The sequence below is a fragment of the Nannobrachium achirus genome (genome assembly GCF_963921795.1).
Source record: "Nannobrachium achirus genome assembly, chromosome: 20".
NCBI classification, from domain to species: Eukaryota; Metazoa; Chordata; class Actinopteri; order Myctophiformes; family Myctophidae; genus Nannobrachium; species Nannobrachium achirus.
In genome coordinates this window covers 46,862,402-46,877,859 of record NC_137827.1, presented here as the reverse complement: position 1 = coordinate 46,877,859, position 15,458 = coordinate 46,862,402, and the positions used below count along the sequence as shown (strand labels likewise).

The 15,458-nt window shown below is 41.8% G+C and overlaps 1 protein-coding gene across 1 annotated transcript; it reads left to right on the top strand.

Annotated features, from left to right (window-relative positions):
* Positions 1-3,741: 3,741 nt before the first annotated feature.
* LOC308305767 (uncharacterized protein) lies at positions 3,742-14,885 on the top strand. The gene is made up of 5 exons (XM_080750635.1): positions 3,742-3,850; positions 6,681-6,806; positions 9,766-9,949; positions 10,359-11,779; positions 12,763-14,885. The coding sequence occupies exons 2-5, from the start codon at positions 6,681-6,683 to the stop codon at positions 13,645-13,647; spliced, it is 2,616 nt and encodes an 871-aa protein (XP_080606761.1). The 5' UTR covers positions 3,742-3,850; the 3' UTR covers positions 13,648-14,885.
* Positions 14,886-15,458: the final 573 nt, after the last annotated feature.

Below are 15,458 nucleotides of genomic sequence, written 5' to 3'. Positions count from 1 at the left end.
TCACGCCCATATATGGTCATTTCAGTCCAGAATGAACAGGCTTTTTCAAAAACCGAATGTCCGTTTAATTACCATATATGGTGATCTCAGTCCAGAATGAACAGGGTTTTTCAAAAACACAAAGTATGTTACCTTATGTCCATATATGGTCACTCCAGGCCAGAATGAACAGGTTTTTCCTGTCCCACAGAATGTCCGTTTAATTACCATATATGGTGATCTCAGTCCAGAATGAACAGGGTTTTTCAAAAACACAAAGTATGTTACCTTATGTCCATATATGGTCACTCCAGGCCAGAATGAACAGGTTTTTCCTGTCCCGTACGTGTAAAATATCAGTCCAGAATGAATAGGCTTTTTCAAAAAGCAAAATGTCGATGTCCCTCCCGGTTAGATGAATGGATACTTTGAGGATTGGTCAAGCTTCACATGATAATTTGGCCTTCAGGGTTTAAAATATGTAGTAAGCCACAAATACATTCAGAATAGAGGTTTTATCTGTCCACCGCTTCACTTCGAACCGAGGTTTGATTTTTTTCCATTGAATACAGACGGTATGTCCCTATCCTGTGACGTCCATGGGCGTCACAAGGGGGGGAAAGTGGGACTGAGTTACTATAGGGCCCAAGTGGAGGGGCTTTAACTATTGAAAAATAGCAGATACAAGCTTGCTAGATCTGCTATTTTTGAAAAGCCGTGAACATTTTTGGAAATCTTTGAATAAATTTATTTTTTAAGCAAACATTTGTAACTCAAATTTTGCTTCTGGATTTTGGGGGTCCTTAACATGAAAAAGTTTGAGCACCACTGACATATAGTTGAAGCACAAAATAACGCGCAATAATGCGTTTCCAGTCTAAATGGGTTAAACCCCCTCCCCTAAGAACATTCATGGGGGGCCCGCAGTGAATCCTTGTACCCAGGGCCCAGAAGAGGGCCTAGACTGCTTTATAAATACCTGTATGCAGCCTTATATATGCCTTGATATTATGAGGTCACCCTTTAGCCCTCTCTGATTGGCTACGGGTATACACGGCCCATAGCCTGTGATTGGCTACGGGCATAAACACAGACATACAGTTGGCTAATTTATAGATAGGTAGACCTGTCCCTCCTGCAGAGCTTGGTGGGAGGCAATTAACTCATAAAAGGCACCGCTCACTTAACACTGGGGATAATTTTCACTTTTTCCTCATACCATACTTATTATACTTTCCTTTTCTCTGATCGCTATGATTTCTCTTATTAATTGATTCTGATTATTATTAGTTGAGGTAATCAAAACATATACATTTAGGATTAGATCCTACCGGTATGTTTTAATGCTCAAAAGCATACATCCTACAATTCACCCTAACCCCACACACACACACCCTAACCCCACACACACCCTAACACCCACACACACACACACACACACACACACACACACACACACACACACACACACACACACACACACACACACACACACACACACACACACACACACACACACACACACACACACACACTGCATAGGCTATTTAAATACTGTATTTTGAAAATGCATTTAACAGTAGCCTATTATAAAGAAAGACATAAGCTTTGATTCCGCTAATTCCGCTTACTGATTGATCCAACAGAGGTCTCCGTCTCACATCATGAAAAACAATCCTTTGTTTTAAAGTCCATTCTTATAACTAGTCCTTACCCGTTCAAAGATATGAGCTCTGAAATGATGTGCAGTGTGTGGGTTATGGGATGTGCACTGTGCACACAGTATATGAGGGATGGAAAGTAACTTTAACTGGTGCTTGCATGATAATATGTAGGAGCATCAATGTAAGAAATACCCGTTTCGTTTAATGGCTACAGAGATACTGTGTACCGATCTGCATGATTTATGGACAAAATCTGTAACGGGGCCAGACAACAGACCCCCCCCCCCCCCGCCCGCCCGCCCGCCTGCACACACACACACACACACACACACACACACACACACACACACACACACACACACACACACACACACACACACACACACACACACACACACACACACACACACACACACACACACACACACACACAGAGCTGGTTAAACATGTTGCTTCATGCTAGATGCAGAATAGATATGCCTCAAGCTAGATGCAGAATAGATAGTAGATACACCATAAAAATGCTAATATACAGCATATGATTTGTGAAAGTGACAAACGGGCTTCACAGTTATGTTAGGTGTGTTCATATGCTAATGGTGATGCGATTTCAGATCAATTGCTCCAGCCACTGAGGAGAAACGCTGTGACAGACACTCACTCAGACAGACAGACACTCAGACAGACAGACATTTGGAAAATGATATGTTTGATGTGCCTGTGCAGCCTGCAGTCAGACACACAAGGCATCACATTGTGTGACTCAAGTCCTCTGGAACATGGGGACTTCCTGAATGAATATAGTGCCACACTGCCATCTTCTGGTAAAATATAAGTATAGGTCGAAACACAGAATAAAAATGTTAGGCCTCGTGTGTGGTGTGTGTGCATAACTGCACATCACATTTTATCCGAGTTATATTGTTGTATTTTAATACCATTACCTACTAGTAGTGATCATTAAAAAAACTTCAGTTATGTTGTAGATACTTTTTTAACGTTGAGAGTGTTTCTGTTGACTTGTGGACTAAAATCTAAATGTATTGCCCCAGAGAAACTAAAACTAAACTTGCTGTGGCCATTCTATTCCCGTTTATTCAATTATCTCTATTGGAAAGAACGGCTCGTTCCCTGCTGGTCATTTTCGCTGCTGTCTGTGTGCATTTGAAAGGATTAGACCTTTGGGCCGGGGATTAAGGACAGATGTAAACCCTCAAATGGAGATCCAATCTCGGAGCGCAGTTGGCAGCACATCGGTCCTGGGAGAGAGCGAGGGAAGGTCATCGCGGGATTAGAAACGCGCACTTCCATTGCACTAAAGGTGTTGCAGTCGCTCGCAAAAAAAATAATAACAGATCTAGCGTGTTGATAGCTGGTAGATCTGTTATTTTTGGTGAGCCACACCTACCGGACAGTCCAGCGCCTGCGCCACTTTGCCATTGGTTCTTCTTGCTCTGGTCCATAGCGTTAGAAGGAGTTTTCACGCTATGTCACCGATGAGCCCTTGGTACGCTCACAGCCGCGGTAGCGGTAGCTCAGCCTCTCGTCTGTAGTAAAGATAAAAAATACACTTTTGCTACTCACCAAAACAAAGACGGTTCTAAAAGGTTGAAAGCGTTCTTTCCTTAGTGGGAACACTTTGAGGCCCCCCATCTGACGTCTAAAATACACTTTTTGTTCAGAAAGGGAAAGATTTCACCGGATGTTTTAGCTATTCCACAGCGCCCTCTACAGATCTTGCCACTAGAATATTCCATTGACCAGATTTTGCCTCCCGGTGAAATATTTTCTTTTCTGGCTAAAAAAGTGTATTTAGACGTGAGGTGGGGGGCTCAGAGTATTCCCACTAAGGAGAGTATGCTTTCAACTCCATAAAGGCCTCCTTGTTTTGGTGAGTAGCGAAACTGTATTTGTTATTTTTACTACAGACGAGAGGGTGCGCAGCCTTTCGTGTGGCGCAAGGGTTCACCGGTGACATAGCGCGAAGGAGAACTCCCACTAACGCTATGGACCAGAGCTACCATTGGTTCCCTCTTTTTACGCGCAGTATTTTCGTCCAATAAGAAGCATCGACAAACGGGACGTCTTTGAGAATGAGAACCAGACAGTGCAGTCAGTCAGTCACCAGCAGGCTGCTCTGACAGCTCGAAGAGAGTTTCTATTCAAAGAGATTCACCGACTTGTTGCGATCCTCTCAACACGGAAAGGTGGGTTCCCATTCCCATGCATAATGATGTCAATACGAATACTTTTTATTTATAAATCTAAATTGGTGAGTGAACTAGTGGGCTACTTTTATAGTGACTTTGACTCATACCATGCAATTGCAATTTGCAAACATGTATGTTTGTCAGAATAATGAATTAAAGCTTTGAACTTTCGCTGCGCCTCCTGTTGCTAAAAGTGTGTTTGTGGCTTGTGCAGCCTACAGGCATGTCAGTTTTCTATGTAAAAGTTTGGGAACGTCTTAATTTCCTCTCATAGGCCTACAGTGATCGGAAAAGTACTCAAATGTTTTACTCAAGTAAAAGTAGGTCTATCAATACTGCAATGTAGAAATACTCTGTTGTAAGTAAAAGTCCAGAATTCAAAATGTACTTGAGTAAAAGTACCAAAGTATTGGCATCAAAATGCACATAAAGAAAGTACAAAAGTAGAAAGAACTCAGTATGCAGAATATCCCATTTCACAATTTTTAAAATGTATACAAATGACAAATCAGTTAAATTTTAAACAGGGTTGAATTAATGTATGTTTTGTAATAAAAATTTCTAATCAATCTACAAAGTAACTAGTAGGCCTAAAGTTTTCAAATAAATGTAGTAGGCCTAGAGTACTAGTAGCCTACAATATTTGCCTCTGAGATGTAGTGGAGTAGGCCTAGAAGTAAAAGTATTGAGAAAAGTAAAGTAAAAGTATAAGTAAAAGTATTGAGAAAAGTAAAGTAAAAGTAGGCTACTTCAAAATTGTACTTAAGTAAACGTTACTTTCCACCACTGCTCATATATGCCTATCACACAAGTTCATAAAAAAAACTTGTCTACTACCGAGTCCATTGTCTACTAACCTGAGACCTGTTGAGTAGTAACTTTTATTTTATTTCCTTACAAAGCAATAGCCTAGTGAGGATTTAAGATTTGACTATTAACAGCTTTAATCTGATAGGTCTACTGTATGCTTGAAATCTGACCTATCTGAAAAAACAAGGAGTCTGCCAAGAAAGAGCTCTCATGGCCTGATAGTTAGAGGACATTCTTTTGGCACAGTCCTGCATAATTGCCCTTGCCTCAAGGTGCTTTTTTCCCCCCCATGTCCTTCCACCTGTCTAGTTAATTTGCAATCAATCGTCAGGAAACAAATTAGTTGGTAATTTGCAGAATGTATTAACAGGATCCGTTGTAGTTGTCACATTCCACCTAGTAGCCTATATAGTATAGTAGCCTAATCTCTACATATAGAGATTGTAAGGCTTGGCTTCTGTGTGTAATAATGCAAGATTGCTAGGAGTTCAGGCAGAAAGAAGACTTTGATCCTTGTTTTCTGTCTGTCTTTAGTGTCCAGTGTCCACACACTGCGTGTGAGCTATCCTTCACCTAGCTGGACTAACCAACAGATTAAAAGTCTATAAACTTAAACATGCTCTTTGACGCAGGCTGGTGTTGACACGAGGGCACCCGACTTAACTTGACGACAGATTATGTCAGATGTCTGTATGGGTATAAACAGAGTCAGGGTTTAGAGTGTATTCAATATACAAAACTACATTTGCTGTGGGTCTCCACTCAACCCTGAAAGGCCATTGGAATGTCATGAGGGGGCGTGTTTGGAGTGAGAAGAGACAATGTATTTTTTGACATGTTGAAAATTGCCCTACCCACTAGTTGTTGTCATATTAAAGTCTAGAGGTCATTAAATGAGTTACTAAGCCCGCCTGTCAAACCTCTCCCTATTGAGAAACTCTTTGAAATGCAACAATGTTTTATTTTCCTCCTAGATAAATACTCTACTGGCATTTAGTTACCCTGTAGCCTACCTGTGTCAGTTGGCTTCAGACTTAATTTAATAAAGGCAAGTCACAAGCTATAGCCTACAACACTGCAGAGAAAGGGAAAAACGTCTTGCTATAGTTGTGTATATCAAAGCATTTTTTTTGTTTCACTTTCAGTTTACCAAAAGAAGAAATATTGTACAAGTCACAGCAATTGGTCATTGTCTTTTAATACAAATCAATGATTATCAATGACCCAAGGTGACTGTGTTTTCCATGGAATGATGTCTATTAAACCATGATAGCCTAGGTCTACTCACTTCCTTAAACTACACATTTGAACCAAACGTCTACTCAAGCTTTTGTGTGCACCTCAGACAGTTTTGAAGTTACTTACTTCAATATTTGCCCATTGAACTTCAGACTCCATTTTAACCATGTTAGACACAAATGAAAACAACGTACTGTGCTTCTAATGTGTGAGGGAGTACTTTTTTCATTTATTGAATGAGACAAGTAATTGACAAAAACACAGCCACCTCTCTTGCATTAGGACAACATCAGTCACCAGAAGCAGAGACGTGTGTTTTCAATTAGTTTAACAGGGTTAGAATTGAGTTTGAAGTTCAATGGGCTCATACTGTATATAGGGGGAGTCTGATAAAATGAATATGAAAAGCCAAAGTAGATGTTAAAATGACCCGTAGGCCTAGTTTTAAAGGTTTTAAAGTGAAACGCCCCTTAAAGCTATAGTGCCCAGACAGTATTCATGTGATCCAAATGCTATTAGAACAAACTGCCAGCTGTTCCCAGATAATATTCTGTGATCCAATACTTATTAAATTAGAACAAACTGCCAGCCACTTTCAGATGCTCCAGATAGAGTGCTCTTCTAAGGTTCATAGCCTTACTAGTTAAACAATAATCAGAAAATACTGTATGTAGTGAGTGAGTGAGTGGACTGGACTGCTTGCACTCCTAAAAACATACCGCTTTATGCTATCATGCTATTAAAGGGGATATATGCATATTTCTCTCTCATATTGCAGATGTCTGGGGATGCCGGTGAGAGACTACACAATGGCTACTTGCGGAAGAACATGGGGTTTATTGCCTCCACAGTGAAAGTGAGACAGATCATCCCTCACCTGCCATGCTTGACCAACCATGACAGAGTGAGTTAAATCACATTAACCCTAATGGCCCTACTCTGGGCATGTCCTTGACCCCTAATATGTGAACATTTGTCAAAAATAGACAAACATTCAGCGAAAACTGCAGATCAACAAGCAACGCATTGTGAGCTTGTAGATAGTCTATTTTCACTATTTGACGTATAACTTGGTGTATAGGGGTTATTGCAGGTTCAAATTGTTCATTTTAGAGGCACTGGTTTGAGAAATAACTAGTAACTAGAAAAATATTGTTCCTTCGAAACAATTGTGGGCTCGCTTCTAGCCAGAAAACAATGGCTATAAAAGTACAAAATGTCAAGATCGCAGGCAGTGCTCTCTTTGACGTTACTGACGTCAAAGATTGGTCCATTTTTTCCAAAAATGTTATGCAAAAGTTGACCCGCTGGTGGCGCTATAACAGGCCAATGATAGAAGGGTGGTATCTGTTCCTTGACCTATTGGGAATGTGCTTGCAAGATGTCACGCACATCCCAGGCTGTGTTCATGATTTGAGGTGTTTTTGGCTTTGGCCACTTTATCGCTGCTTGCAGCTAGATTTATTATTATTATTTTATTATTTTATTGTATGCACTTCATAGGCATGTTAGATAAAAGTCCTTAGATTGCGTGTAGAATGTTTCATGCAAATTGCTAAAAATAAATCCTAGAATAAAAGCGTTTCACAAACTGCTCAAAATGATATAGCGCCCCCCCTTTGGCCAATTGGGGTATGATTGGTTTTAGTGATATTTGGAATAACACTCTACATCTTTGCCAAATGCCATGAACATGCTACGTTGTATGTATGATTTAGAGGCAGAAGAATAATTTGCATAAAAATGCAATATTCATTGAATTATTTAAAAAAGCATGTTTCAATTTTAAAGAAATCCGATCTGACAGATCTTTAGATATCGGTCCAAAGTTCACGTAAAAAATGTTTTGTGCACAATTTCAGAATAAAAGCGGGTTTACGCGTTTTACAAACTGCTCAAATTGGCAGAAAATCTAAGGGCGGAGCTTACTTAACAACGACACAGATGTCTTCCGCTTGAGTCAAAGCACGCGTGTAACAAGTTGCATGTCTTCAAACAAAACGAGTCAAGACTTATGCCCGTTTGAAGTTTGAATTTTCAAACGCTTCGTATAGCGCCCCCCTTTGGCCAATTGGAATAAGATTGGTTTCAGTGATATTTGGACTAACCCTCTACATGTTTGCCAAATGCCATGAAAGTAACACTTTGCATGTTTGATTTAGAGGCAGAATAATAATTTGCATAAAACCGCAATATTTATTGAATTATTAAAAAATAATCTTTCGCTTTAAAAGAAATCCAACCAGACAGTTTGACCGTATTGGTCCAAAGTTCATGTGAAAAAAGTTTTGTGCACTTGACGCGAAAATCCCAGGAGGAGATAGATTTTTACTGTTTTTCATATAATTCCGAATTGTGGGAGACCTAAAGGTCAGAGGTCAAAAGTTAGAGGGTAAAAGTTGTTCGGCATGAGGAGACGCATAAGTGTATACAGGTTTCATGGCTGTATGTATAACACAGCATGAGCTATACCTGTTCAAAGATCGCACTTTCGAAGGCTTCCTACAGCGCCACCATTTGGCCGATTGCTATAAAAAATAATAGCACACTTCGCCACTGTAAACTGAACACATTGATGTTTTTATTTTCATTTTCTCACTAAGTATGTAGGAGTAGAAAGGAACCGAAGTTTTGAGGAGAACTTGATATGACTGCCTGCCTGATAGATAAATAATGACAATATCTAAAGTGTGCTCGCCTTATAGGCGAGCCCACAACTAGTAGTAAATGTGTACTAGTTATAAGGAATACTGTATAAGAATGCTCGCCCCAAAACACGCTCGCCCCGGGTCAAATCCGGCAACTAGGAACACTCCCCACCAGGTATTCCTAAGCCTAACCTGGTTAAAATGATGTCTAACCTACCCTTATTCCTAAACATAACATCAGCAAAGTGCCCTTTAGATGGAGCGCGGGTGCCGCGGGGGCTCCCACAAGGATCAGCGGGGACCACGCCGCGGTGAGACACGAACACACTCGTTCAGCGAGTAAACACCGTGCGGTATTTCACAATCCAGCTCCCGTCGCCCGCGTGCGCATGTATGAACGAGTACGCGCACGTGAATTTCACGGGACCGCGCCCGCTCGCCTCGACGCCCCTAAACTTCTCTGCACGGCCCAAATAACCGCCCGCCTCTCATTGAAAATGAATTACTTGGACGCGGCAACCGTGCTCAATCTGAAAGGCGTTTAAAAAGGTGCCAAAACCTAAACTTATACCTAAACATAACCTCAGTAAAACTATGCGTAACCCTGAACCTATTTCTAAACTTATCCTCAGTAAAACAAATGCAAGAACACAAGAACCGGGGCAGTTCTTGTATTCTTGCATTTGTTGGGCAGTTCTTGTAATCTTGCATTTGTTTTACTGAGGATAAGGTTAGAAATATGTTTAGGGTTATGAGATCAAAGCATTATGAACTCAGAGAATAGTAAAAATTAGTTCAGAACAGTGAGTTGTGCACAGCCAGTTCATTGCTGGTGCTGGACACAGAGTAAATCACAGAAAACTATGAAAGGGCACAAAGTGACTGTAGCTCCAGAGCTTTGTTGAAGAAGTAGCAGGGTTATTATACAGTATGAGTTGAGGAGAGATATGGAGGTGAGGTTTAATAATTGATTAGCCTAACAGAAGATAATACTTAGATAATCTAGTAATGTAACCAGAATAAAAAATAAATAAATATTAACCCTACTTTGTTGCCTTTGAATTTGAAGCACTTGGATGTGTACCATTTTGTTTGGATGGAAACAGAAGATTTATCCTGTTTGCGCCTACTTAAGTGTTTAGTACTCACAATTTCCGCTTTTATTGACTGATGCATGTTTTTGTTGCATGTCCCTTCAAAACCTATTACCTTTAGGAAGACATAGAGGCAAAAAGAGACAGCAGTGGAAATTATAATGCCGTGCAGCTTCTTCTTGACTGTCTGATGAGGAGACAGAACTGGGCAGAGGAGTTTATCTCGGCGCTGGAGGCATGTGAACACACAACTCTGGCCGCTGAGATCAGACAGCAGTATCACTCACTGAGAGAGGGAGGCCAAGGTAGAAAGCAGTACTTGTGTTTGTGTGGAGATTTGGATTATTGTGTACTTGTTTTTTGATGCTGTAATGTTGGAGTCCTTTTTTACTTCAAGTGAATGCATTGTGGCACAGACTGGTTTGTTGTTCAAGGCCGAAATCACAGCCTCAAAGTATACCGTGTCATTAACAGTTTAGAGCTTCCTATAAAGTATAGCTTGTCGTCAACAGTTTACCATTTACTGTATGTGTTTTTACCTGATAAGTATACAATATAGAAAGAATAATAGTCCCTTTTTACATATCTACATAATATGAAGCAGTACTGTAGATATGGTACAATGTGAGATTTGGAAAGCACATAGCTTCAGTTATGTTTTTTATAAAGGGTGTGAAGTGTAACTTTGACATTTCTTTATGCCCTCTGCTCTAGATCCCAACCCACCCGCTCCCGCAGCACATGTTGTCACAGCACATGTCCATCCACCACCATCTGCCAACCAATCGGTGTCTATTCCAGAGAGTCAACAAGCGGCTGCAGTTCCCCCACCTCTGGCTCCTCCAGAGTCAGCTGCCCAGGTCTCACCGCCTCCAGCAGCCTCTGACCAGCCAGAGACCCCTGCCCAGCCAGAGACGCCGCCAAGCCTGGCCGCTGAAGCTTCTGCCGAGGCTGTGCCATCGTCAGAGCCTGCTCCCCAGGCCCCACAGTCTCCCCCGACGCAAGCGGTACATCCTCAAGCAACACCTCCTGCTTCTCCTGAAACCCCTCGCCAGGACCTAGAAGAAGATTCCGAGGTAGACCTTCGGGTTGTTTCTGGTGACAAGGGCCCGGTTCCTAATGGAGGAATTGATGGTGATAGTGAGGTTTCTGGGGTCAGCTCTGAGGAGACCCCTGACCCAGAGCCTCCTGTTGAAGAGGCCCCTGGCCCAGAGCCTCCTGTTAAGACTCCTGTCGAAGTCCACGCCGTCGCTGCCACATCACAGCCTCATCCTGTCCAAACAGCGACCCCAGAGGTCAGCCCGCCACAGAGCCCTGCTCCCCCTCAGACAGACTTAGATGAGGCAGATGAGCTACCAGTTGAGGCGACTGAACCTGGTGTTGATGTGACCCCTGATCCAGAGCCACCCGTTGAAGAGACCCCTGAACCAAAGGCTACCGCTGAGGCGACCCCTGAACCTCCTGTTGAAGACACACCTGAACTAAAGGCCCCTGTTGAAGAGACCCCTGAACCAAAGGCCCCTGTTGAAGACACACCTGAACCAAAGGCCCCTGTTGAAGACACACCTGAACCAAAGGCTGCTGTTGAAGACACACCTGAACCAAAGTCTGCTGTTGAAGACACACCTGAACTAAAGGCCCCTGTTGAAGAGACACCTGAACCAAAGGCCCCTGTTGAAGAGACCCCTGAACCAAAGGCTGCTGTTGAAGACACACCTGAACCAAAGGCTCCTGTTGAAGACACACCTGAACTAAAGGCTCCTGTTGAAGACACACCTGAACCAAAGGCTCCTGTTGAAGACACACCTGAACCAAAGGCTCCTGTTGAAGACACACCTGAACCAAAGGCTGCTGTTGAAGAGACACCTGAACCAAAGGCTCCTGTTGAAGAACCAGAACCTGTCGAAATCCACACAGTCGCTGCCACATCACAGCCTCATCCTGTCTCTTCAACCCCAGAGGTCAGCCCACCACAGAGTCCTTCTCCTCCTCAGACGGACTTAGACGAGACAGATGCGTCGACCACATGCACTACAACGACACCAGAGAAATGTCCGGTTCAAGACACTGCCCCGCCAGAGGACAAAGTGGTTCCCACTGTTCCGGAGCCCGAAGAGCACTCCATTGAAGCACAGGTAAATAGAAAATATCGCCTTAAAATGTGTATTAGAAAATGTGTAGAAATTGACATGTTGCAAACTTGCATGAGATGTCACTGAAGTATGAATAAGGCGCGAGTTACCATTTTAACTATTCACACTGAACTTTGATTCTGCTGCCAAGTTTTTTTGTTTGTTATTTTTTATGCGGAAATCCGCGAATGGCAACAAACCGCTCCGTTCCCATCGAAAAGCATTGGCAGAACCCGCCGCATAAGCAGAATTAAAATAGAAATATTCTGTTACAAGCAAAAGTCCGGAATTCTAAATGTTCTAAATCTACAAGTGGTTAATAATACATAATTATATGATACTATAATTTATATCTGCAAAGTAAAGTAACTAGTAACTAAAGTTGTCAGTGAAAGTACCATATTTGGATCCGAGATGTAATGGAGTAGAAGTAAAAGTATTGGAAATTTGAAATACTCAAGTAAAGTACAAATACCTCATACATATGTAAATGTAGTTACTTTACACCACTGATAGTTACAGTATATAGCACAAGTCATCGTCTATAGAATATAGGTATACCGGTATACGTAGCTTGTCAACCTGTGGATATTTGTAACCAAATAATATGCACAGTGAACTGTCCATATTATGTATATATTATTATTATTATTATTATATGGGTGTGAACTTTGGCAACAACCTGTCCTGCACCGATTCCACTCCTCGCATTCAAAAGGGAGTATGTTTGTCTATCTGCAGGTGTTTAACAAAACGTCCTCATTCAAAAGCCTTCACAAACTGGTTATTCATGTATATCTGCACCTGTGACATTTGATTACACAGAGTTCAATCAGTATGCAGTTAAAACACACAAATCTTTCTTTGGTAACTTTTATAGCAATTCATATATTCATTCATTCACCGTTCCAGATCGTAAATGAACCTTTGATTGTGTTCTGGCCCATCATCTAATGACTTACATTTACATTTTATCTTAATTCCAGGTCATTCAAAACTGTCTGCCCACCACAGACACCACAGGTACTACCACACTCCCAGCTGATGGTCAGAATGCTTCGTTAAGTGACGAGGAGGATGTTCATTTGAGTACGTTTGGGGGGCTGCTCTCAAACGAGGAACCCTATTCGGGTAATACCGCTTGTCTGGAGTTCAGCAAAGCAGCAGCTGAACCGACTACCCAAGTTTCTGCTCCTGCTGTGGCCTGTTCAGGTGCTCTCCTGGTTCACGAAGCAACCCCGACAGCACCCTCCCCACCACCATGTCAGGAGAACGGTGTGGTCGAGGAGCTTTTGCCACACAATGAGCCTGAGGAGAATCAATACGAGTCCTCCTGTCAGAGCTCCCAGGGAGACGACGGCGTAGTGGTGGTCAATGTTGTTCACATGTCTGAGCCGCCATCAATCCAAAATCAAGATGGCCAGACGCCAAGCATGCTGGGAAATGTGTCTGAAACCCAACCTGTTCAAAATAACAACAGTGAGCCCGAGATTGAGATTGAGAGTCCCTCCCTTGGCTCCGTGTCGCCAGAGTTGTCTTCTCACAGTTGTGAGGAAAACCAAGGCGAGAAGGGGATGGGGAATGGAGCCAGCATCCGCAATGGTCAAGCAACCAGCGCTCTTACCATGGAGCTCAAAACTGCACCAGAACTGCCCGCCACTGCTGTCACAGTGTCATTTAATGCCGCCTCCAATGACAACTGCCACCCCTCCGAGTCCGGGGCAGCTGAAGTTGCGCTGGAGCTGAAGCCACAGGATCCAATGGACAAGAAACCCTCCGGCAGCACGAAATCTTCTCGCACAAAGTACTTTATGACAGCTGCGGGAGTGGGCGCCTGTGCCCTGCTCGTGGCATGGAAGCTGAAGCATTAAAGGGATTTAAATCTTGTGATGGAAAGGAAGCTAATGTTTTAAGTCTTTTGAAAGAGGTTATATGGTGCCTTATTGAAATCACACTGGACCATGAAGGCTCAAGGCTTTTCCACAGGGTGAGATAATGGTTTAATCTTTACTCGGTAATAACAATCTATACTCAGAACTTTGATCGCTTATAATCATCAGCTTGTTGCTAAGTTGGATTATGTTTTGTCTGTGTTTTTTCTTTTTCTCCAAACATGTTGAATGGTTTTAGCCCTTTTTTTCTCTTGATGAATTTACTAAAACTGAGTTAAACTCTCAGGTTATTTGTGTACTGAGTATAAATATGAGGTTTGTAAAGGTATACCCTGTGATATCATATCATGATAATGCTTATGTATTCTCTGATGAGCACTTTCTTCTTAATGCCCTCCAATGAGTGTCTTCCAGAAAAGAACTCTGAACTGCAGACTGTAATGTTATATTATACTGTATAAAGATATTGTCTTCACATTCCATAATTTTTGCTTGTCCCGTGTAGTAGCTTAGTTAGTATTGGGCCTCGTAGCAGATGCACTGTATTTATTTTTGTGTATAAATGTATAAATATAGCCTATACATGTCCTTGACAATTACTGGTAAATGCCATTTTTTTGTGGGTAAAATAAATGTATAACATATTTTTTTATGTATTCCAAAATCTATTTTAAAAGGATATTTGCACAATGCACATATGTCTTTCCAAAGATGCATGCAAATATATATATATATTTTCTGTATGGGTTTTAAGTCTGATGTGAATTTCCAAAACAAATGGTGTTATAGGCTTACAACAATACTGCTTCAGTAAGTGACCAAGAATAGGCACATATATCTATCTAGTCCCGAGACTGTGATGTCAACGGATTATTTGTTATCCTGTGAAAATATGAATATGCCATTTTCTTTTCAATTTCTTTACCTGAATCTGTCCTGGGGTGAAAAGATATGTGCTTAGGCCTTTAGAGTTTCATTTGGTATATTTAGATAATTGTTTTACACATGAATAGGCAGTATAGAAGGCAGTTTTATTAGACACTCACTCATACTGTACAGGTACAAGGGCAGTAAATGTTTTCTGGAGTCAATGCCTTATTACAGTAATAATTAAATATGTTTTTTTTTAAATCTCAACTAGAGTTATTATATCTAAATCTGGATGCACTGCCTATATGCACTGACGATTATACCAATAAAATTTCAATTTCCTGCCACATGTGTGCATTTTTTCCCCACAGAGGATAAGGTATTATGTATTTCACTCCCACGAAAAATGCACTTAATTACTCACGCATTGCAAGTATTTGATACAGTATCTTAGATAGGCCTATAAAAGGATACAGTGTCTGTGTCACTGTCCGTCTCCTAGACCTAGTAGTGTTGCGCTTCATAAAACGTGTATGACGGTGCCGCGCCGCGAAAATAGCCGATCTACAAGCTCACACCGTGTCACGGAAGCGACGCGACGCGAGCTTGCAGGTCGGCTATTTTCGCCGCTCGAAAGAGCCGCACGAAGGAGCTTAAAACCGGACTTGAGTGGCCTCGTTCCACTGTGATTGGCTGAGCCTTCCATCATCCATCCGCGTGTATCTATTCTGCATCTAGCTTAAGGCAAGAAGACCCAAATTCAGAGTGAACATTTTTAACTAGAATATTTACTTCTGGGGGTCCCTGGAAGAAAGTATTTTGAGATGGGGGTCCGCGGCCAAATACATATCATTGTGGGTGTCTTTGACACGATTCTAAAAAATAATGTCTTCTAAATCCTAACAGTTTTCTGAAAAAGA